The sequence below is a fragment of the Garra rufa genome, chromosome 7 (genome assembly GCF_049309525.1).
Source record: "Garra rufa chromosome 7, GarRuf1.0, whole genome shotgun sequence".
NCBI lineage: Eukaryota > Metazoa > Chordata > Actinopteri > Cypriniformes > Cyprinidae > Garra > Garra rufa.
In genome coordinates, this window is record NC_133367.1 from 17,224,510 (window position 1) to 17,249,514 (window position 25,005).

The window sequence follows — 25,005 nt, forward strand, 5'->3', positions numbered from 1 at the left end:
AAAAGAACGTCTGAAACGGCCGCTAGAAATTGCTCTTTTGTGATCCTGGTTGCCCAGGGAGGCGCCGCGGGGGCAAAGTGCACTCGCCGGGGCTGCTCGCTGGAAATGCAAAGGCTTTATATGACTGTGAAAACGGCCGCCCGCAGGATCACGCTGGCGGCTGCCAAACAATGCTCTTTCTGTGAAACACTCTTTTAGTTTTGGCAGCGCACCAGCAGGAGGGAGCATGAACTCTGAAGAACTCTTCTTCTTTGTAGTAGCAGTCAAGAGGACCATTGGCTCTGAAGCAAAAAGTCTAACTGAGTGGTGCGCGCCGCCATCTTATATACCCGTATGTACGGGGGCGTGGCCGGCACTCACGTCCACTCGCCAATTTTCAATTGGCCTTTTGAATAAGGCTCAGAGATGATTGGTCTCTCAAGCAAGATCCCAATGTAACGTCAAAGTGATTCGACTGAAGGGGAACTCCAGCTTCCACCTCCAGAAGTCGAGAGAGACTGATGCTGACATCAGAAACACTGATGCTGTTTCCTTAATACCAGGAGAGTGTCACATTAACCCACAAATGGTGAATAGAAGTACCTTTTGAAAAGGTACCGTTCCGTTAACAGCTTTTGCACTTTTTTTTTCTCTGAGAGTGTAACAGTTTAACTGAAGTTCAGCTTCTGAGTCAAACTGAAAGTGGCTGTTTTTTTTCTTTTCTTTCTTTCTTCTGACGTGTGGTTTGATCTGTTGGATGGACAGACATCATGTGTGAGAGTGTGCACATGTGTGTTTGGTTTGTATGTAAAGAGTTTCTTCCTGTTCTGCTGTCATGAACCACTTTGAAGTTTAATCTAGAGAAACATGAGGGTTAACTTTTGCACGGAGACAAAGAAATACTGAAAGTGAGGAAAAATTGCTGAAGTTGTTAAACCATTGTTTTTTTATTGAATTTTGAACCAAATCCATCACATAAACACGTGGTTACTGCGCTTTGTCTTTGAAATCAGCACTCTTATCTTATAATGTCTCTTAAAAGTAATTCTCCTTTTAGTTACTCCCCAATACTGATGAAAACTAAATTAAAAATAACCCATGAACATCTGAATGATACCATAAATATTACAACAGTAAATCATACATTGAATTGTATTCTTAAAATGACTCACAAATATTGACAAAGATACAATATTATATTAAAAAGTGGGTTATCAAATATTTTTTTTCTACTAACTCTACTAACTTAAAAAAGACTGAAACTAGCACTGCTATGAAAAAAAAGAGTATAGAAATTAGATGCATATGAATATTAATTTATATGCATTAATATATAGTAATATTGATATCATAAACTCACGGGAGTCACAGGAGATTCCAAGTAAAATGATCACATCAAAATACTCTTTAAAAACAGATGCAAGTTTGATTATATTCTCATACTGACGGACACATACTCTATGACTTCATCCTCCTCTTCAGTTTTCTGTGTAAAAATAACATTTTAAATGTAAATGCATAAATATCAACAAAAATATGACCAATATTTTATTGATATTAGCCCAAAGTGAGGAATTTAATAAATGAATTTGTGCCAAAATGTAGTAGTTTGATTGTATATAAGTTCTCTTCTTTCTTTAAAAGTTAGACTATTATTGTCCTTTCTTTTGCACAATTATATGTTAATATGTTTTTATTATTATTATTATTATTATTATTATTATTATTATTATTATTATTATTATTATTATTATTGTTGTTGTTGTTGTTGTTGTTGTTGTTGTTGTTATTATTATTTCCCCCTGCTGTCTGTGACACTTTAATAAAAGTGTATTCATTTATTATACTATCCTGTTTTCTCAATTGTTTTACAAATGTATTAATGGCTAAGTACTTGTTCATTATACAGACGGAAACACAAGCGCACACATCTACATCTGACTCACTGCTGAAATGATACAAACACACACAACATAAATTAGAAATCAATGACTTACGGATTTATGTGCATTACGTTCGTAGAACGGACCATGAAGCATAACAGCAAAAGTGATCTCGTCTTTATAAGTCTGATCTGTTTGAACAACAGTTAGAGATTAAAACTACAAAACACAACTCATCTTATTTTAGGATTTCAATTTTAGAACTGTCAAAGTTGAAGTGTTAAAAAACACAATTAATTAAATATATTTAATGCTGCAGTTTTAAAAATGGCAATTACACATTTTATAAGACAATGTTACTTTTCCACACACTACTAGCAGAGTAAAACAGTGAATAAAGAAACAGTTTTCTGCATGCATGAGACAAGTAAAGCACTGCTCAGGGCAGATCGTCACAAAAACCAATAAACACATATGTGACGCTGGACCACAAAGCCAGTCATAAGGTAAAATTGTACAAAACTGAGATATATACAACACATGAAAGCTATATAAATAAGCTTTCTATTGATGTGGTTTGTTAGGATATGACAATATTTGGCCGAGATACATCTATTTGAAAATCTGAAATCTAAGGGTGCAAAAAATCTTAATACTGAGAAAAACACCTTTAAAGTTGTCCAAATTAAGTTCTTAACAATGCATATTACTAATCAAAAATTACATTTTGATAGGTTTACAGTTGTAATTTTACAAAAAATCTTCATGAAACATGATCTTTACTTAATTTCCTAATGATTTTTGACATAAAAGAAATATCAATATTTTTGACCCATACAATGTAATTTTGGCTATTGCTACAAATATACCACAGCGAGTTAAGATTGGTTTTGTGGTCCAGGGTCACATATTATTTAGGTAAATGGTGTTACATAAATTGAAAAATTATAATATAGGCTATCAACTGATTAAAACATGTAGTGTGCTGTTATTATAATGATACTTTTTACTATTTGTTATAACACTTGTTAAAACCATAACACTTGCCTTCTTGATCATTGTTTTTACATCTCCAGCAGAACCAGAAGAACCTGAGAGCAGTTACACCCAACAGAGATGCAGCAGCAGCAGAGATCACAATCATAGACACAAAGACTGAATAATCTGAAGTAGAGTGTCTGTCCTGCACTATAATAATAGAGAACGTGAATGCATCAGTCTGATCTGCAACAAAATGCAGAGATCAGGTCAATAAATGATCACTAATGTCAGCGCTGCCCTACCTGAACATGAGTGACAGAGTTTGCTGATGTCCAGATGTTGAGTCTGGTTTCTGATGGGATTGTTGATCACACAGCTGTAGGTGTTTTTATCCTGATATTCCACCTCCAGAGGTATGCTGAGATCAGACGCACTGATGCTGGACAATAAACTGTTTCCTTTGTACCAGGAAAGAGTCACGTGACCCACATTCACCACTGAACACACCAGTGAACAAGATGATGATGATGATGGACAGTTACTGCTGATGACAGGAACTGGCAGACGAGCTAAAAAAAAAAGAGAATAAAAATGAATATAGAAGGGGATCCCATTCTCCCCTTCACTCTGTCTACTGGGCGATCTATCAACACTTAGTCAGGAAAAAACAAACCAAAGGATACTCCTCATAGCTCTAGCCATTGCCAAGAAAACGTCTCAGGTTACGTATGTAACCCTAGTTCCCTGAGAATAGGGAACGAGACACTGCGTCCTCTAGAGGGCGCTTTTGGGGAACGCTGCAGCGTGCCTCGAGTCTGAAGAATGCATAGAAAAACTACATGAAATGGCCGGCGCCAGCGTATGACGTCACCGCGGCGCGTCAGTCGCTGCCGTTGCGTCACTACCGGGCGACCATAACATAAAGAGGCGCCCGTGCAACACAATACATCTTCAAAGTCTGAAGCTTTATCGTCCGAAGCATGGCGAAGAAGCCTAGAGGACGCAGTGTCTCGTTCCCTATTCTCAGGGAACTAGGGTTACATACGTAACCTGAGACGTTCCCTTCCGAAGGGAACTCTCACTGCGTCCTCTAGAGGGCGCTTTTGGGGAACGGTATACCAACACTGCCATGCTGAGGGGAGTGCATGCTAAGCCAGCGAGCACTAAGCAACAATTCTGAGAGGAATTGCCCCTACTAGGACGTGGTGACGGCTGTCAAAACGTTACCCCTCCCGGCCAGAGGCCTGACCTGTTACCCACTTACCAGACTGGGTAGAACCCAGGGCACAGCTCAGGCTTGGAATTATAGTAATTCCTTCTGAGGGAAACGGCTAAGCTTCGATGGAAACTTAGACTTGTCAGAATCAGAAACTACCGCAACATAGGGCCTAGTTCCCTCAGGAACTGGCTCCCATATGAGGGCAGAAACCTGTCCTGGGTCCGTTCAAAGGGCCACTAGTAGTGGCGCGCCCTAATAGTGGATGGTCAGCAGACATCAGCTAAGGTATCAAAGGAGTCGAACCCAGGGAACCGGGGTTGTGAGCCGACTCCAATAGATGGGAACAAGGCAAAACGTGTGACCCATACCAAAAAAGGATTTAAAAGAGGAACCCAAACTTGGTGGGAACCTACCAACACGTGGATTTTATAGAAGTGCCCCAGGTGTGTGTGCACTTACCACACTTGTGGTTTTAACTGGAAGACGCCCAGGCATAGCGTGGGACGCTTACCGACATGATCGGATTTAAGGAGAGTGTTTTCCCAGAGGGTTTCACTATCAGCTCCATGCCGTCTGAAGAGACGGAAAGGGGATAACCCTGAAGGTGAGGGGATTGCCACACTAACCCTCCCCTGGACAGAAGCTCGCAAGCTATCTGTCAACAGAGAAGAACATGGAGCTGAGACCATCCTGCAATAGTGGACGACAGTAGAGGACAAAAATCCTGACCCTGATCCACAGGGAGGATCGCTTCTCCAGAAGGGGGCACTGCTGTCTTTTAGGGAACCCTTAATGAAAAGGGGAAGCGTGCACAGCCCGGTCCACGCGACCTGTATGAAGGTCTGGCAATCTCACGAAGGTGGGTTGGCGCTCATAGAAGACCCTTCCCAGAAGGGGAGCTGCACAACCGAACAGGAGCGAATGCTCTCACTGTTACCCTTCATAGAGGGGAGCATACATCCAGAATAAAGGCTGGAGAGTAGAAACCTGAAGCATGAAGGTCAAGCTCCTACCCTGGGAAACAGGGAGGAGAACTTGGCCACCAAGGAGTGGTGCTCTTATAAGTGAACCCTGGAAAGGGGGCACGCCAACATCCTTGTAGCAGGTCCATAACTCTCAAAGGTCTGTCCCTGGTAGATTCCTACCCTCAGGAGGGAGGAAGCATTCAGTCCTGGGAAGTTGCTCTGAAGGAAACCCTGGATTAGGGGAGCTCAGGTCCGTTCCAGCAATCCTGCGCACAGGGAGGAACGTGAGCTCTTAACCTTAACAAACCCATTCCTCAGAAGGGGGAGCACTCAGTCCTGGGAAGTTGCTCTGAAGGAAACCCTGGATTAGGGGAGCTCAGGTCCGTTCCAGCAATCCTGCGCACAGGGAGGAACGTGAGCTCTTAACCTTAACAAACCCATTCCTCAGAAGGGGGAGCACTCAGTCCTGGGAAGTTGCTCTGAAGGAAACCCTGGATTAGGGGAGCTCAGGTCCGTTCCAGCAATCCTGCGCACAGGGAGGAACGTGAGCTCTTAACCTTAACAAACCCATTCCTCAGAAAGGGGAGCACTGTTTGCCTTGAAAGTTTCTGGGAAGCTCCGAAATGAATAAGGGCAGCTTCCTAGTTCAGACACTTCGTAAACCTTTCCTCAGAAAGGGAAGTGGAACTAGGCCTGGGGAGCGAGAATCGATCCTAAAGTGACGGCTTTCTAAGGTGTTAAACACCGAAGGATGCTCAAACCCTCTGTAGGGGAGACATTCGACAGCCTGGGTGTAGATCCTACATCAAGTGCTGCTTCAGCCCTCAGGCTTAGAATGAGGCGACTTGAAGAGAGTCTCAAAGTAGCGCTCAGATAAAAACCCTTTCCTCAGAAAGAGGAGCGCACACCGAGAATCAAGACCCCAGCTGGAAAGCGTGTCACCAGGTGGTGCTCAAATAAAAAACCTTTTCCGCAGAAAAGGGAGCAACCAAACCTGCTCCGAGTCCGCAGCGAGCACTCCGGACTGCTGGTACTCCTATGTAAGTGAACACCTGTCTCAACAGGTGTAGACACTCAGTTTCCATAGAAACCGTATTTAGGAGAGGACACGAAGCGGATCCTCGCACGCATGCCGTCTGCAACAGAGTTAAACATACTAGTGCAATCTTAAATATAAATATCTTAAGATGCTTACCTAGGGAGAAAGGAAAAATTTCCTTTTGCTCGTTTAACCACTGAAGGGGGAAGCCCGATTGTGCTGGAACGAGTGTTGTGTAGACGGACACCACCATACAACCGGAAGGGAGGGGTGCTCCGTTGAGATGTTTCCACATTCCTTTTCTGAGGGAAAAACACAACACGCAACCCAAACCCTGCAGGCAACACGCCTATCCAGCCATAAGGGGGCGTAACTAGGGAGTTATGCTCCTGTCTCAACAGGACATAAGTCTACACTAGGCCTGCAAAGGACAGCATAAACATACCAAGGGCAAACCTAAGAAAAACTTAGGGAGCTTACCTTGAAGAGGACAGAGGTCCTATGTGTAATATATGCTGTAAGGGTTGGTTTACCGCACAGCCTGTGGAGTGGAGAGGGCAAACACTGCCGTAACCTTAATCCATAGGATCAGAGGGGGCGTCTGCCGTAGACTCGTCGTATTTCTTCTGTGAATAGAGAAAAACATACACAGGTCTGAGACAGTATGAAGTTCCTTCACGTAAAAAATGGATCATACTCACCCATTTAAAAGCATCCTGTTTCATAGAAAGAGGTGGGTTTTTTTTTTTTTTTTTTTTAGAGACCGCCTGATTCCAGACCGTCCGAAAATTAGGGTTCTATACAGGTAGAACCCCCAAGGGACATCATGGGTCCGGGGAGTGCAGGAAGCTTAAATGGAGACAGGGGAATTAATATGGCGACCCGACTGGACCGAGGGAAGGAGAGGTATTACTCTGACCCCTGCGAGAATTTTGTCTCGCTTGGATGACTTCCCTGAAATCCTGTCTGTCACCTCTCGATCCGCGTCACCTCCTAGACCTGCTCGCAGGCGGGGGAGGAGCGCGGGATGCAACACTAGCCTTCTGCACCTACCTCCGTTCCTCAGAAGGAGGCGGAGCAGGACCCCTGTGGTGTTCGGGCTGAGACCTGGACCTTCGAGGGATAAAGGATTTTTCAGCAGATCGGCTGGGTAGGCTTGGAGCACTGCCATGGTGTGCAGTGCACCCACCGCCTGACCTGCTGCTGCATACGCTCTGCCGTTCAGCAGGGCCGGAGAAGGCAGAGAGGGAGTCTTGAGAGAGAAAGCCCGCCCTGTGGAGAGATAGCATCTCTTCCACAAGGGGCGTCCTCTCATAGCCGTGGTCGCGCAAACCCTCGATACTAGCATAGTTCGCAATGGACGAACTATGAATGCGCGCCGCGTACGGCTTTTCCCAGACCCTCTCGATTTCAGTATGAAGATCGGGGAGGAATGGGAGACTCACCAGAACTGGATGGTTATGGCCTGAAAAGATATCGCTCGTCAAGGCGACCCCGCGGCGCTATCTTTCTAGCCCGCTTCCACAGCAGGACAAGCCTGGCCGTGGTGCGGTCCATAACCTCTGGCAGCTCTTCGTATGCAGGGCAGGAAGGTAGAGAGGATTCAGCCTCAGCGTCTTCATCCATCTCTAGCATTTCCTGCTCTTCTTGGGTGGAACCCAAAAGAGCACTTGCTCCTGGATCTGATGACGTCAGCGATAACGCACCATCATCAGCTAGGAGCCTGTCGTCGTCTCCGGCTGGCGAGAGAGAGAGACCCCTCTCAAGATCGTCAGCCAGTTCCACTTGCGAGCCCCACGAGCTCAGTTTCCTCCGTGCCTCGGCAACGGCAGGACCCGAACCGCGAGGGGCAAGTGGACGCTCATCTTTCCTCAGAAAGAGAGACAGACGAGACCGGAGCTTCTTCATAGAGAAGCGCTCATAATGTATACACAATGCCCCCTCAAGGACATCGCGTGTGTGCTCTTAGCCCAAACAGAATATCGCAAAGATCATGTGTGTCATCAGGTGTCAAATAACGCGGACACGGATGAACACACCGTTTAAACGACTTGCTAGTGCTTGCCATGATAGTAGTTCAAAGAAAGGATTCTTACCGTTTCTTCCCATGCACATCCAAACCGGGAAAGCTGAAGACAGCGAAGATGTATTGTGTTGCACGGGCGCCTCTTTATGTTATGGTCGCCCGGTAGTGACGCAACGGCAGCGACTGACGCGCCGCGGTGACGTCATACGCTGGCGCCGGCCATTTCATGTAGTTTTTCTATGCATTCTTCAGACTCGAGGCACGCTGCAGCGTTCCCCAAAAGCGCCCTCTAGAGGACGCAGTGAGAGTTCCCTTCGGAAGGGAACTATCTTCTTCAACTGGAAATCCCGAAACATCATTCATATAACACATTGGAAAAATTTGCTCACAGAATACATCTCCCTAGAATATTTTTCACTTCCTTACAACTATACACCAGAACCACAACATTCAACATCAGACCTCACTCAACTCTTACAAATCTGACACACCTATCTTAATTATGTATTCACAAAATATTATACATATTTATATAAGGTATTAGTAATATGAGTGTTATTGTTATTATTATTATTATTATTATTATTAGTGTTGTTGATGATTTAATTATTTGTATCACTATTAATATCATAGAAACATTGAGCAATAATAAGTTGATGGGATGATGTTTTGTATGGACGGTAACGCTTTAATGAAGATTATAACATTGCATATACGTAATTAAAAATGTATACATATACATAAAATAAAACTGCACCCAACAAATACCACTCATGTTGATTTTAATGCACCACACTCTTCTTTTAATGCACCACCTCAGCTTAAGCTTACATACATATACATATAGTGTATATAATGTTGCCTTGAATGGAGGGGAAACAAAACGCACACTGAAACAGAAGCTAGGATAGGTGTGCTATGTGTTGGGTATGGTTCAGTATTAAATTTCCCCTTTATATAAATATATTTGTATAAGTACTATTGTTATTATGTTGTTGTTATTATTATTATTATTATTATTATGGATACTGATGTTAAAATCACATATCATCACAAAATATTATTGTCTTTAGTATTGTTATTATTATTATTATTATTATTATTATTATTACTGCTAATATTATTGAAATTATTGATATTACTGTTACCATCATCACAACATATATCATATTGATATTACTGTTGTCATCATCACCATCTTTAGTATTATTGTTGTTATTATTACTACTACTATTATTATTATTATTATTATTATTGCTGTTATTACTGATATTACTGTTACTGTCATCACACAATATCATCATTATCATCACTATCTTTAGCATTATTATTGTTGTTGTTACTTCGATTATTTCTATTTCTGGTTATTTCTATTATTTCTAAACATGCTAATACCATTATTATTATTATTCAGATTGTAATGTTTGCCTATTTTCATTTATTATCATTGCTCTTTTGTTGTTGGTGTGTTTTTTTTTTTTTTTTTTTTTTCTGTGTTCACCATGTTGTATGTTTTGCACTCCTAATAAAAAATTTAAATAAAAAACTGGCTTTGCCGGAATAAACATGAGGGTCTTTTCGCACACAAGACAAATGATAAAAAAGAGCCGAAACAAGGGCAGTCTCTAATTATCTGACATCAACTTATGTTGATGTTTTTTTCTGTTTTCAGAAATACATTTGTTTGTTAAAGCAAAAAAAAAAAAAAAAAAAAAAAAAGACTATAGAAAAGGAATAATAATTTAAAAATTTTTTGGTTTAATGTCTTGAGTAAATATTTAGTATATGAGAGTGAGTGAGTGAGATTGTCATCTAACATACTCAAAACTTAAATCTATGTAAAATGTAAACAGTTCCAGTCAAATAAAACATGAATATGTGAATATTTGGACAAATGATCAAATGATGTCTACTCACCATAGACAGAAACATTAAATATTTTTGATGACCTTTTCCGTCCACTGATATCTAGTTGATAGAGTCCAGCATGTTGCGTTGTGATGTTTGTGATGGTCAGAGATCCAGTTTGATTGTCCAGCTTCAGTCTGTCCCTGAATCTTCCATTAGGACTATCATTTGTGGAGAAGATTGGCTTCCATTTTTTAATTTTAGCTATGAGAGACTTTTCAGCTCCAAACATCCACAGCATGTCTTCATCTTTATGTATTTCTGTAAGATCAGTGTTTAGAGTGACAGAATCTCCCTCCATCACTGACACTGACTCACCAAACACACCTGATGAACAAACAGATTTTTCACAGATTAAGGCCTCTGTTGGTTTACAAAATTTGAAATCTGCTGTAGATTTTATAATTTACATGTGCACATGATGATACTCAGCAGTGGAAACACAAAGATTTGTTGTGTCAGATGCGTCGGAGACAAACATTGAGAGTGAGATACACTACCTAATTTTAAACACAGATTAACAAATCAGGTATTACAATCCTAACCTGTAAAAAAAAATATGTTACTATTGTCTATATTGTATTGGATTCACCACTATAATTAATTAACAAACAAAAAAGGTTATTATATAATTTCCTTTCAGATTGACTAACATAAACTTTCTCTCTGATGTAAGCAGCTCTTGCAGATAAAATGACATAAAATGTGTAAAAAGTCAATTGTCTTTTCTGGAAACTGTCGTGTGCAATTTATAAAAAGAGACTGTTAGAAACAAATCGACTGAGAAAACTTAAGGATTGCCTGAACATATATTAATAATGTCAAAAAAAAAAAAGACAGATAACTAGCACCAAATTAAGAACACATTGGATACTGGAGCTATAGCAATCATGCTAATGTTAAACTGCAGATTCAAACTACATTCAAAGTTAGTAAATTTCACGATACTCGTGATTCATTTGATACAATATGGTGCAGTACCCTTTCAAAAAATGCACTTTTGTACCTTGTTTTTCCCTAAAGGTTCATATTAGCATTGTGAAGGTACATATTCTTACCTAAATGGTAAATTGAAAATAGTAAAATGTAGTATAGTAAATGTAGTAAAATGTAGTGGTTATTTCAGAAAATAAAATAAAATAAAATAATTAGTAAACCATAAAAATGTTGTTATAACTTACCAGTCAGATGGCACCAGCACAAACAGAAGACAACAAACATACGAAACATTTTCTTCAATTGTTCAGTCTCCGTTCTAATAAGACGATCTGCTAAAAACATTAAATTCACTACATGTGAATCCTCCCAGGATGGGGTTTGACCCTCCTTATTCACAAACTACATTTGCATATGTTACAGTTCATCTGCCCCTTTAGACTTTAGCTGTTCTTAAAAATAATAATAATAATATATAAAATCTTTATTTTTATCATTTAACATACTTTTGTTTTTTAGCTGCCTGATTCCTGATTCAGTACATGAGTTAAAGTAAAAATTAAGCTAATTTTGTCCAACATTAAAGAACATTGTGTTAATAATTCACAATCTGTATTTTATTGTAAAGTGAAGCAAAACCGCATTAGTGATTTTAAAATTGATTTGTGCATTTGTGCAGTTTAATGCTAGTGAATGGAAAGACCAAAGTATAAAGTTAAAACCATCTGCCATCTCACAGTAACCAGCTTTATCTTCTGAGTCAAACTGAAAACTGCTGTGGTTGCTTTTCTTGAGAAATATGGTTTGATCTGTTGGGTGGACAAACATTTTGTAGATGAGTGCGGGTATTCACTGATGTGTTTAGTTTGTAGGTGAGAAGTATCTTCCTGTTCTGCTACTGTGAAAGGGTGTTAAAGAGTCTTTAATCTATGAGGGGGAAAAAAACAAGATGAGAAACGTCTTGACACATATAGAGAGAAACAATAACAAAATGAGCATATTTAGATCAGCTTTAGATTAGCTTCAATGTTGCTGTTGTTAGTATAATTTAGTAATTCACTGCATTTTCTTTTGATGAATGTTGAAATGCAGTTGAACAAATCAATCCAATAAATAAAAGGTGAGTTTTGACTTATAACATATTCACATTTTCACATTAATTTTACAATCAACGGTTGCTAAGGCTGTGATGCTGTTTTATCTGCTGACATTTAAAGCCCATCTGTTAGCGCACCCTATCGGGTAAAAGTAGCACTGTTATCACAAACGACATTTTCTGCTTTAAACGCTGAAGCGATGATTTCCTTATCACGTGTTTGCTAGTGTACACCATCATGCTCCATGTATGTATTCCGTGTTCAATTTTATGTTTAAGTAAATAAATCAAACACAATTATACAAAAGGTGAAAACAACAACAGTTAAACATCTTGGCAAATGTACGCTGTCTTAGAAACATGCTGAGTAAATGTAAACAGTCTTTAATAGAAGAATACAAGGGATCATCCACAGCAGCGAAAGAGCAAACACACATAACAAAGAGTAGACCCAACGAATAATGAACACAAGGACTGGAACAGACGGGGTGATTGGAAACACAGGTGCATGGGATAACTAATTAGACAAAAGGAGAATAGGAACAAAAACAAATAAGGAGAAACAGGAACTATACACAGTGGGAACCCATGATAACACAAGTCCAGAGTCCTGAAAACAAGTGTGAATCAGGGTCTGTATTAGCTATATCATTAATCAGATGGTACGGTATTTGATTATCGATTTTTGGCGACATTTGCAAACACTTCTTCTTTGATTTCTGCAAAGAAAAAAAAACAGTCGAATCAGGAGATACAACCACAAAAAAGCAAATAATAAAAAATGACAGTTTTGCTTCAAATTCACTCAAAGTGAATATTCAGACCAACATTTATGAGACTTAAAGGTTTCTATAACACAATTTATTTGCTATAGCAAGGAAGTACGACTGAACATAATTTGAGTAACATCAAACCTACCATTATTTTTAATCTAAAAAGTTTGCTAGTTGAAAAAAGTTTTTTTTTTTTTTTTTAATTATGATGGATCCGTTTCATGAACCAAACCATCTGTCACAGAAACATTTGCCTTTGAACAGCAGCACTGTTTCAGAAATCAAGTCTTTTAGCAGTGTTTTATTCCCCGAAATGGATGAAAATGAAAGGAAATTATTAACAACCTTTGAACATCTGCATGATAAATATTGCAACAGTGAATCGCATTACATCAGTGAATTATAAACAAAAGGTACTCTTAAAATGGCAAATACGGACAAAGAGAGTATAAAAAACAAGAATATTACATCACATTTTGCTAACTCTTGCTGGGAAACATATTAAAACTAATCAGATGCACATTACCTTGAGTAATGTCAGTCTCAATATTAATATAAAGTCAAATGAGTCACAGGTTTTTTGTAAAAATTATCACATTAAAACATACTGTAAAAAAAGATGATCGTTTGATCATCTTCAACTTGTTATGTTAAAAGGAATACATTTAAAAGAGCATAACATAAGATAAAATGTTAGATATTTTATTTTTGTTTATATAAAACCAACTATATCAACATTTTTATAGTAATAATAGTACAGACCTGATTGAATGTTAAATTATAACCATAGAGATTTCTGATTCTGATTCTGATTCTAAAGCAAGATAAATAGGAAAATTGACAGTTTTGATGAACCTGATGAACAAACAGATTTTACACAGATTGAGGTTGTGTTTGGTATCAGTAGTTTTAATCATGAACTTGAGAATATCCAGAACAGCAGCAGAAACATGACCAGACATAATAATAATAATAATAATAATAATAATAATAATAATAATAATAATAATAATAATAATATTAGTCATATAATTTCCGGTTGCTCCACACTTGCTGGTACAGACTATAAGAAGCGAGATGACAAGGTCGCAAGCTATATCCATTGGATGATTTGAAAAGAACTTGGTGTTGAAGTGCCCAACAAGTGGTATAAGAATGTCCCACAACCAGTAGTGAACAAAAACAACTCTGTACCATCATGTACCATCATTGTCCCAAAGATGTGTTTACCGACTTGACCATTAGTACAAACCACCCAGACGTCATTGTCCACAAGAAGAAGGACAAGATGTGTCTGATGTCACAATACCAGTAGACCACAATGTAGTGGACAAAGACAACGACAAGCTCATTAAGTACAAGAGCCTGGGAATAGACATCTGCAGATCCTGGAACACGAGAACACATGGGCAGTTGAGATAGGAGCCCTGGGACGCATGAAGAAAGGATTCCAACAATACTTGGAAAAGATCCCAGGTAAGCCAAGTGCTTTTGAAACTCAGAAGACTGTGCTTTGTGGGACTGCACACTCCCAAGGACTCTGGTCAAGTCCTGGATGGTGACCGAGAGAATCTTGAGGAAAAATAAATAAATAAATAAATAAATAATAACAATTTATATAAATAAATTACTATTTTAATATGTCTATTTAATTATTGTTCTTTTAATTAATTATTGGTCTGTTATTATTATTATTTACATTCTTATTTATACTATACTTATTATTACAATTTAGTATTACTTTTACAAAAAGAACACGGCGAAAAACATTTTTGTATTTGCTCATTAGAAAAGCACGGGGACGTTCACCCGTTCACTAGGCAGCGTAATCGCTCTACTTTCCATCCACAGGGAGGCTCCCTTATTACTTTCACTTCTAACTAGTGAAATAGTTGCATCTAAGCGGGAGAACAGAACGTTTTTGTAATGAGAATCTGCATTCTTGAGGGAAAAAGTGGTGAAAATGAAGCTTGTCTTTAATTTTCTTGCTGTGACCATGTTTTTTCTCGACAATAGTAAGACCTTTATTTCTTCAAATCTCTTTTTCACTCTGGTTGCTCTGAATAAACGGTAGTCGCTGTAGAGACAGTTCGTGTGACAAAAGCGCTCTTTTGGTCAACTGATTTGGTATAAAAACGTAACGGGCATCATAACCATCTGTTAATGTTGATGCAGGCCTGTTTCACTACATTAATTGAACTAATGTAATTTAAATGAATGTAACGTGAGTCTCCTTGTATTAAAGCTTCTGCTAAGTGAATAAAATGTCGTGCTATTTACAAGTTATTTATGCAGGTGATTCCGAAAGGGAAAGGGAAAACATTCTTTACTTTTCTCTCTCTCTCTCTCTCTTTTTTTTTTTTTTGTAAATTTAATATGAGTCTATAAAAACATTTACTATAGTCTATGAAATATTTTTTGTACTCATAATCTGCATGATCTGTAGAAAGCACAACTTTATATTTTTGTTTGGTTTATGTTTTTCTTCTCCAGGTTCATCTGGTGCTGAGACAGACAGATTGTCAGTGTTATTGATGGAGGCAGATTCAGTCACTCTACACACTGGCGTTAAAACAAAACAACTAGAACATATTAAATGGTATTTTAATGACATTCGTATTGCTCAGATCAATGGAGATCAATGTGATATCTGTACAGATGTTCAGTGCAATGAAGGTAATGAGGGATTCAGAGACAGGCTGAAGCTAGATCATCGGACTGGATCTCTGACCATCATGAACATCACAACCACAGACTCTGGAGTTTATAAACTACAGATCAACAGCAGCATTAAAAATACCTTCAGTGTTACTGTCACTGGTGAGTGATACAGTTTGTATATGTTTAAAGCACATTGTATTTGTCTTTTTAAGGTGATATTCAGTTATTTTCTTTGTCTGTATATTAATTTCACATTTTCAAACTTGCTGTTTAAGTGCAGTTTGTATAATTTTCTCAGTTTACATTATTGAACAGTTAGATTTACAACAAAATTTTCATTGGAAAGCTGTTGTTTTGAGATTGTAGTCGGTCAGGATTCATAGACTGTTTTAGTCTATTATCTTGTATTCTGTGTTTTCCAAGTGTTTTTTTCCCTGTGGTTCTATTGTTTTGGTTTATTCCTGTGTCTCCCCCTTTTGTTCAGTTTGCCTTGGTTTACCCTTATGCCCATATTTGGTCTTCCCCATCGTTACCTTGATTGTGTACACCTGTCTTGTTTAGTTGCCACTCCCCTTTGCTTATCTTTAAATAGTCTTTTGTTTCCAGTTTAGTTTGTCTGGTCTTAATGTTTTGTCGTGTTTTTTTGATTCCTGGATTTCTGTTCGTTTGTAGATTTATGTATGTATGTATGTATGTATGTATGTTTGTTTGTTTAATAAATAAGTGTTATTTTGTATTCCTGGCTCCACCTTTTACCTCTGGCGCCTCATCCCCAGCACAACGTGACACAGTCGAGCTCAGATGGAGATGGCATTGTATAATCACACCATCTCTCAGCTGATCAGCTGATTATTTGTTTAAATGAGGAGTTGATATAAAAAAAGTATGTGAAAAATATTTGAGGACAAACCAATGTTTCTTTCTGGATTAAAAGTCAACAAAGGGTTTGTGCAATCACATTCACATTGACAGTTCTTTAATGTTGTGTAGTTCTTTCATTTTCCCCAAATATACCCAGCATGTGTTGGTTTGTGTTCCAGATGTTCCTGCTGCTGAACGAGATGGAATGCAGAGAAAGTCAGTGATGGAAGGCGAATCTGTTACTTTAGATATTAGGGGTGACAAAAAAACAAATGGTTTGATAATATGGTATTTTTACGATATCCACATTGCTGAAATCACTGGAGATGAGAGTAAGATCTGTACAGATGAACAGTGTGATGAGAGATTTAGAGACAGACTGAAGCTGGATCATCAGACTGGATCTCTGACCATCACGAATACCAGAACCACAGATGCTGGACTCTATAAACAACAAATCACTATCAGCAACAGCAGCTTTAGTATCGCCAAAGTGACGAGATTCAATGTTGCTGTTAATTGTGAGTATACAATTCAGTATTTTTGGATCAAGTTCAAAGTGGGATTTTGTTGTGATTTATTTTGCTAGAAACAAATAAAATTGTGCCATTTGTTAGTGAATTCAATATACTGTACAATTGATGACCAAAGCAAAATAAATAAATAAATAAATCAGTCAAAGATATTGTTAAATAGTGGATGGATAATCACTCTCTAGGAATAATGACTGTCTGTCTTTAGCTGTTCCAGATTCAGGTTTGTCTTCAGCTGCTGTAGCAGGAATATGTGTTAGTGTTTTTCTGCTTGGGGCTGGAGCTGGAGCTGCTGCTGCTGGTGTGATTTGCTATTACTGTGCACCAGTGCAAAATAGTGTAAGCATTACATATCAAGATATATGAAAAACCTTACAAGAACAGTGGTATGAATACATGTTTATATAGTGTTATTATACATTTACATTTTTATATAATGTAATTCTAAAACATATGTAAATTCTGAACTGTCATCTTCGCAGTTGTTTTTGTTTTGTGTTCTTTTTTGACTAATACAACCATTTTAGATGTGGTATTGAAATCATTAATATTTCAGCTTTTTATTGCTGAAGTACATTTAGGAAGTATAAATGTAAGAAATGAAAACCTTTTTATAAGCAACAGGAAAAACACAATTCCAACTCTCTAGTATTTCTGTTTTTTTGTGTCTGAAACATCAATTCACCTCATTACTTATACCTTTTGTAAACATGTGTTTTCTTACAGGGGAATGATGAGACCACTGCACCTGATCCACCTGAGATTCCTTTACTTGAACAGAATCTAGCCTCGTCAGCATTATGAGCCTCGCCAATGAGAAACAGAGAATTAAGACGTGATGAAATGGATCAACACTGACAGCAACAAAAGCAGCAGATGAAATGAGTGAAAATGCAAATTCACTCTCTTACAGTAGGTGGTGCTCTTGGACAAGCAGAAATACAGAAACTGATGAAATTAGGATTTAGAATATATGTACAATCGACATCTTAAAGATGTTTGTCAGACATTTGTACACAGAAGATGTTTTCCAGATTGCTATCTGGGAAACAAAGCAGCGGTTCAGTAGTCTTTCCTAACAGAGCTTGCTGCACGCTGCAAAGCCCTGGTCATTTCTAGGCTGGACTACTGCAATGCTCTTTTGACCGGTCTTCCAGCATGTACAATCAGACCTCTACAAATGATTCAGAATGCAGCAGCATGACTGGAATCCCATGTCACACCTCTCTTTATATCCATGCACTGGCTACCGCTTACAGCACATATCAAATTCAAGGCACTGATGCTGGCATATAGGACAGCCACCGGCTCATCACCTGCCTACCTCCATTCACTACTACAGAAGTCTGAGATCCTCTAGTGAAAGACACCTCATTGTACCACCACAGAGAGGCATGAAATCACTTTCCAGAACATTTTCGTTCACCGTTCCTGCCTGGTGGAACGATCTTCCCACACCTATCCAGACTGCTGACTCCTTAAAAGTTTTCAAGCGACTGCTGGAAACCCATCTCTTTCGAAACTATTTGACCCAATTAAAAACAATGGATATTTATATAATATACTGAGTATATTTTTTTTACCTTAAAAACCTCTAAAAATGTACTTGAAAAGCAAAATAGTAGTGTAAGCTGCGAAATAATACACAGAAGGATAAATGGACAAACTAAAGTTAATAGGTGGTAAAGATATGTATGAGCAGTATGAATTAAAATTGTCACAAGGAGGAGTCAGAGACGTGCGGATCCAATTGCAAGGCTTTATTAGAATGGTAAACAGGCAGGAGTAAACGCCAGAAAACAGGAACAACGTAGGTAATCCAGGAAACAGTTCAATACTCAAGCCTTGGTCACAATGGCAGGCAGCAGGAATCAATAACGGGGTACACAGTCCAGAGTCATACACAAATAATCCAACAATGGCAGGCAGCAGGAATCAACAACGGGGTACACAGTCCAGAGTCATACACAGGCAATCCAATCCAGAGAAACACGCTTAGAATAATGACCATGGGAACAATTTTAGACTTCGCAAGGTGGCTGTGTGTGAGAGTGGCTTAAATGCAGTCAGTAAATGTGAAACAGGTGTTTGCAGCAATCAGATCAGTGGGAAATAAGGACCAGGTGAATGCAGAGATTAGTGCAGTGGCTTATGGGGATTGCAGTCCATGAAGTGTGGTGCAAGAGTTCATGTTGACAGGGAAGACCAGATACGTTACATAGCCCCTCCGCAAGGAGCGGCTTCCAGACGCTCTAACCACCTTAACAATCTTGAGGGTGGTGGAGCGGAGGCGGAACAGGGGGAGGGATGGAGGGCCAGGTCCATGTAGTGGTACTGGAACCACGAAATGAGGCGGAGCCGACGGAGGGAGAAGCCATGGAGGAGGAAGGGTTGGCTCCTGCATGGGGCCGACCGACGGAGGTAGAGCCGGTGGAGCACGAGGCGGAACCGGAGAGTCGATGGTCCTGGGCGACACAGAGGATCCGGAGGGCCAAGGCGGAACCCAAGGCTCTGGCGACCCCGGCGGAGATGGAGGTCCGGAGGTACGCAGCGGAGCCGGAGTGACAGAGGATCGAGGCTGTGCCCACGGGAGGGAGGAGGTCCACAGAGCCGGCAGGACGGAGTGACGAGGCGCAGCCGGAGGAGTAGAGTCCAGAGGCGAAGGTGGGGTGACGACTGACCGGGGCGGAGCCGGAGAGACGATGGAGCCCGGAGGAGCTGTTGGGCCGACGGCCGACAACGGAGACGAGGGAGCACAGAGCCGGGGTGGAGCCGCAGGGTCGGAGGGCCGAGGTGGAGTCCAGGACTCTGAGACTGGAGGTGATGGTGAGGGATCCTTCAGTCTGGACACCGATGGAGACTGGCAGTCCCACGGCAAGTCCTCTGCACCCAAGGTGGGATGTGGGTGAGCAGAGGGACTGTCAGGAGACAGAGGTGGCAGGACTGGAGCAGCAGGGAGGGTGGGTGGGAACAGTCCATGCATGAGCTCCGTGACCAGAACCGGGCAGACAGGAATCTCAGGACGACTGGATGGAACCAGCGGAGTCTCTGGAAGGCTGGGCGGAACCAGCGGAGTCTCTGGAGGGCAGGGCTGAACCAGTGGAGTGTCTGGAAGGCTGGGCGGAACCAGCGGAGTCTCTGGAAGGCAGGGCTGAACCAGCGGAGAGTCTGGAAGGCTGGGCGTAACCAGCGGACTCTCTGGAAGGCAGGGCTGAATCAGCGGAGTGTCTGGAAGGCTGGGCGAAACCAGCGGAGTCACTGGAAGACTGGGCGGAACCAGCGGAGTCTCTGGAAGGCAGGGCTGAACCAGCAGAGTCTCTGGAAGGCAGGGCTGAACCAGCGGAGTGTCTGGAAGGCTGGGCGGAACCAGCTGAGTCTCTGGAAGGCAGGGCTGAATCAGCGGAGTGTCTGGAAGGCTGGGCGAAACCAGCGGAGTCACTGGAAGGCTGGGCGGGACCAGCGGAGACTCTGGAAGGCTGGGCGGGACCAGCGGAGACTCTGGAAGGCTGGGCGGGACCAGCGGAGACTCTGGAAGGCTGGGCGGGACCAGCGGAGACTCTGGAAGGCTGGGCGGGACCAGCGGAGACTCTGGAAGGCTGGGCGGGACCAGCGGAGACTCTGGAAGGCTGGGCGGGACCAGCGGAGACTCTGGAAGGCTGGGCGGGACCAGCGGAGACTCTGGAAGGCTGGGCGGGACCAGCGGAGACTCTGGAAGGCTGGGCGGGACCAGCGGAGACTCTGGAAGGCTGGGCGGGACCAGCGGAGACTCTGGAAGGCTGGGCGGGAGACCAGCTGCTCGAGCCGACAGCAGCGGTGGGTCCTCCACGCTAGAAATTAACCTCGGATAGGCCCTTTTTGCAGCAGGCTCTGGCGTGGTAGACTTCTTGTGAGCTGGGTCCAATTGGGTGATCATCTTGAACGCAGACTCAGGAAGAATAGTCATCCCGTGGGCAGATTCTGGAAAGGCAGCCCTATTGTGAATAGGTGCAGTAAAGGTAGCCATTTTGTGAAGGGGCTCTTGAAGGACAGCTGACTGGTGAGCAGGCTTAGATAGTACTCCCACAGTGTACAGAGATCCACAGTGCAACAACACAAAGTCAATAAACCGTGTGAGGCTCCAACTAGGGTCCTCATCTGGTAAATTGTCACTGATATCTGTGTCCAACCCACTCCAGAAACATTCCCTCAACATAAATTCGTCACATGGTGCCAAGTGACTGTAAGTAATAAATTCCTCAACATAACATTCGATGGGGCGGCCATCTTGTGAAATGGAGCAGAGGAAACTTACGGAGTCAGACAATCTTCCTGCTGAATTCATCCTGAAGGGTAGTTCTGCTAGTGGATAAGCCGCTGGATCCAGGTTAGGCGAAGTCTTCTGTCACAAGGAGGAGTCAGAGACGTGCGGATCCAATTGCAAGGCTTTATTAGAATGGTAAACAGGCAGGAGTAAACGCCAGAAAACAGGAACAACGTAGGTAATCCAGGAAACAGTTCAATACTCAAGCCTTGGTCACAATGGCAGGCAGCAGGAATCAATAACGGGGTACACAGTCCAGAGTCATACACAAATAATCCAACAATGGCAGGCAGCAGGAATCAACAACGGGGTACACAGTCCAGAGTCATACACAGGCAATCCAATCCAGAGAAACACGCTTAGAATAATGACCATGGGAACAATTTTAGACTTCGCAAGGTGGCTGTGTGTGAGAGTGGCTTAAATGCAGTCAGTAAATGTGAAACAGGTGTTTGCAGCAATCAGATCAGTGGGAAATAAGGACCAGGTGAATGCAGAGATTAGTGCAGTGGCTTATGGGGATTGCAGTCCATGAAGTGTGGTGCAAGAGTTCATGTTGACAGGGAAGACCAGATACGTTACAAAAATGTTAGCCTAATATTTTACCTACCTGACCAGAAATGATCAGAACAAATGCAAATGTTGTCTTGATTCTTGCGCTGGAAATCTTGGTTCAGTTTGGCCAACTACAAACATCTTCAACTACAAACAACAGCCTTTTGCTCTCTTCTCTATGATTTGTTATAACATTTTTATTAAGAAGTACTGTTTTTTTTATTTATTTCATTTTATTTAGAGGCTCTGATTAGTTCTTTGGTTTTATTTAGAGGTGCTTTCTTGTTTCTATTTTTGGACTCGTCTTTTGTATGGTGCTCATTGTAAATATATCAATGTCTCAACAGAGATGAATTGTGATTTTTATTCATATCAGGTAAATATTTTTTTTAGGAAAGTAGTTTACATGTCAAAGCTAATATGCTAAACTCTTCCCTAGCGCCTGTACCACAGATTCCACCATAAATCAATACGAAATGGACACAAATGTTTGTATTTTCTAAACACTAAATGCATTTTAGTACACTGTTTTTATATATTGTAAGCATTCTGCAAAAATATGAACAATATTTATCCTTTCTTTTCCTTACCTTTACGTCAGCAAACATAAAACATGCCTGAAAGTCAAACCAGTATTGTAACTTTTTTTTATATAAAACAAGGAAATGAATTTGATCTTTTCATGTTTTTGTGATTAACATTATTAAAAACACATGACTCACTTATAATATAATCTTTGTGTCTTTAAAATATTTTTGTGTGTGCTGTCATAACCATTGACTAAGCTAACAATTAAATAATAGGCCTAGTTTTACATAGATTTAGGGTGATATGGTAATTTATTGTATTTTACTTTGGCATTTTTTTTTTTTTTTTCATTTAGTTTAGCTTGTGATGGCCTTGTTCATCTGGTAGTGATTTTTTATACATTTCATGGCCTGTAGATGGCAACTGTGTCTAGTGAATTACAAGTAACTTGAGTCATCAGATTACTTCAAGTAACTAGTAAAGTACAGCATTACTTTTAGATGTAGGCTACTTCAAAATATCTGAGTTGCCTTTTCAAGTAAGTAACTCCACTTAGTTTGTTCACCTATTTATTGACTGACTGCTCTCTTGTCCCCGTGTTGAGAGAAATCAGGAGTAAGTGCAAAGGTTTTGTGTGCGCTGTGTAAACATGATGATCACTGTAGACTAAATGTCGATATGCATTTATTCATCTCACTTGCATAAAACAGATTCAGTATTTCTTAAAATGAATAAAAACAGCGAAATGCAAATTCAGAATATGATACAGTGATTGTTAAATAAAACAAATATCCTTTATGTATTTAATCCTATTTTTAACCAGTGTTTTTCTGCTGACCTTTGATGATCCAATTCAAACATACTAATAAGCAAAAATTACTTTAGATAAGCATAGCATTTGTGTTTCTTTATTTTTTAAATTTCTGAGGAGTGTTGAACTTTGCTCCCTGTCCTGTTGAAAGGTTTGTTAGAGTTGCACCCTCTACTGTACAGATGTGAATGTACATTTCCTTTAGCCTGAGGCTTATTCATTTCACTTTTGGTGTGAAGGGGTTTTTAAATTTACAAAAAATGATAAAAACAGTTTTTTATATATATTAAAAATAGCACAGCACACATGAGAAAACGTAGCACAATTGTGACACAACACTGTAACAAGTAACAAAGTAATGCAATTAGTAACTCTTTTAGGAAGTAATTCAATATTGTAATGCATTATTTTTTTTTTAAAAGTAACTTATCCAACACTGGTTATTAAGTATAAAGACAAAAAAAAAAAAAAAAAGTTCATCTTCAAATTGGTGTTGTTGAGATGCGAGAATTAAGCAAATGAGTTTAAAGGTAGTAGAAAAGTTTTATTGAGTATTACAGACAGGTATAATAAACCTTTGTCTTTCTTCCTTGAACTGTTTTTGCACATTCACTACTCCCATTCATATTTTTATGCCAAACAGAGTGCACATGATAAGCACAATTACACACAGAGACATGCATGAAGAGCTGCAGATTTGGTTCTTCAAAAGATTTTTTTTTTTTTTTTTTTTTTTGCACTTGGAAACAAAGAAAGGCAGAAAAGAACAAATGATTAGCAAAATTTTGTAAGGCTCAATTCAGCCTGTCATCTATACATTAATTATGCCTTCCTCGTAATGTACAGGCCATCCTCGATCACACCCCAAAACAATATAACGAGTGGACTTCTTCCCTCTATATTGGCAATTTGGGTGTCTCTGTCCACTTTGTAATTTGCAGGTGACAACAGGAAAAGGCTGGTTGCTCTTAAACAGATTTCCACCCTGTGGAGTTCCTCCATTTCCACAAACTACTTTAATATTATTTGAATTTGCTTTTATGAAGGTATTGAATTCTTTGCAGCCATTTGCAGTTCCAGCGGCAGTGATGTCTCTCCTTCTGATTTCTTTGTCACAATCATGCTCACTTACATGAGGACCAAAATGCTGATTAAGGAATTTTTGATAACGGGGCTTGACATCATCTGGTTGACCATTAGCAGTAAAAGAAGCAGCCAAGACCAGCAGCAGAATCACAGCAGACTGATGAATCTCCATGACCTGGTGAACAACACAAACATCAGAACACCTTCTTCTGACATTTCACTTGCAAGAGCAGTTAGTTTTTACTTACACATGTCTTAGTTACTTTACTTTTTGCACACAGATCCCTTTGTCTTTATTTGTACGTATTATTTTTCCCATCTCCACCAAATACATTTCTTGTAAATCTGTTACTTGCTGAGTAAATGTATGAAGTTCTTACCTTGTTGTTCTGGGTAAATAAGTACTTGTACTAACAGTTGCCTAGAGGCTTTGCAGTAATAAACAATTGTTGTTGTTTTTTCCAGATAGTCTCGATGCTAGCAGTCATCAACTGTGGTGTAGAGCAGTCGCAGAATGGGATCCCCAGAAAATGATCAAGCAGATACAGAGAGCCAGTGTGCTACCAAGATGTTCTAAAGTTTATTTAGGATGATGGGTCATATTTATATTCATACATTAACATAAAGGATGTACTGGGCATCCAATCGAAGTACTCAGAGGTCAAACAATACCCTATATGGATGACAAGTAAGATGTGTAAGCGAGCATCCGTGTGTGTGTATGTGTGTTGTATACTGGTGTGTATGTGCGCTTAGTCCCCATATTTGTGTGGGTAAACAGTGCCCAAGGTCTAGTTCTTGTTTTGTCTGTAGGTATGTCTGTGATGTGAACATAACAGCAGGAAATTACCCAAAGGCGGTCTTA

The 25,005-nt window shown here is 40.1% G+C and overlaps 3 protein-coding genes across 3 annotated transcripts; 1 reads left to right on the forward strand and 2 right to left on the reverse strand.

The window, feature by feature from the left end:
* Window positions 1-3,110: 3,110 nt before the first annotated feature.
* LOC141338015 (SLAM family member 9-like) lies at window positions 3,111-11,281 on the reverse strand. Its single transcript, XM_073843587.1, has 3 exons — window positions 11,182-11,281; window positions 10,010-10,327; window positions 3,111-3,412 (listed from the first exon to the last, which is right to left on the reverse strand). The coding sequence occupies exons 1-3, from the start codon at window positions 11,279-11,281 to the stop codon at window positions 3,111-3,113; spliced, it is 720 nt and encodes a 239-aa protein (XP_073699688.1).
* Window positions 11,282-14,701: 3,420 nt separating this feature from the next.
* Window positions 14,702-16,922, forward strand: LOC141338016 (uncharacterized). The gene is made up of 4 exons (XM_073843588.1): window positions 14,702-14,820; window positions 15,299-15,625; window positions 16,139-16,152; window positions 16,401-16,922. The coding sequence occupies exons 1-4, from the start codon at window positions 14,769-14,771 to the stop codon at window positions 16,914-16,916; spliced, it is 909 nt and encodes a 302-aa protein (XP_073699689.1). The 5' UTR covers window positions 14,702-14,768; the 3' UTR covers window positions 16,917-16,922.
* Window positions 16,923-23,773: 6,851 nt separating this feature from the next.
* Window positions 23,774-24,697, reverse strand: LOC141337825 (ribonuclease-like 3). Its single transcript, XM_073843413.1, has 2 exons — window positions 24,521-24,697; window positions 23,774-24,315 (listed from the first exon to the last, which is right to left on the reverse strand). The coding sequence occupies exon 2, from the start codon at window positions 24,310-24,312 to the stop codon at window positions 23,866-23,868; it is 447 nt and encodes a 148-aa protein (XP_073699514.1). The 5' UTR covers window positions 24,313-24,315; window positions 24,521-24,697; the 3' UTR covers window positions 23,774-23,865.
* Between the last annotated feature and the right edge of the window lie 308 nt (window positions 24,698-25,005).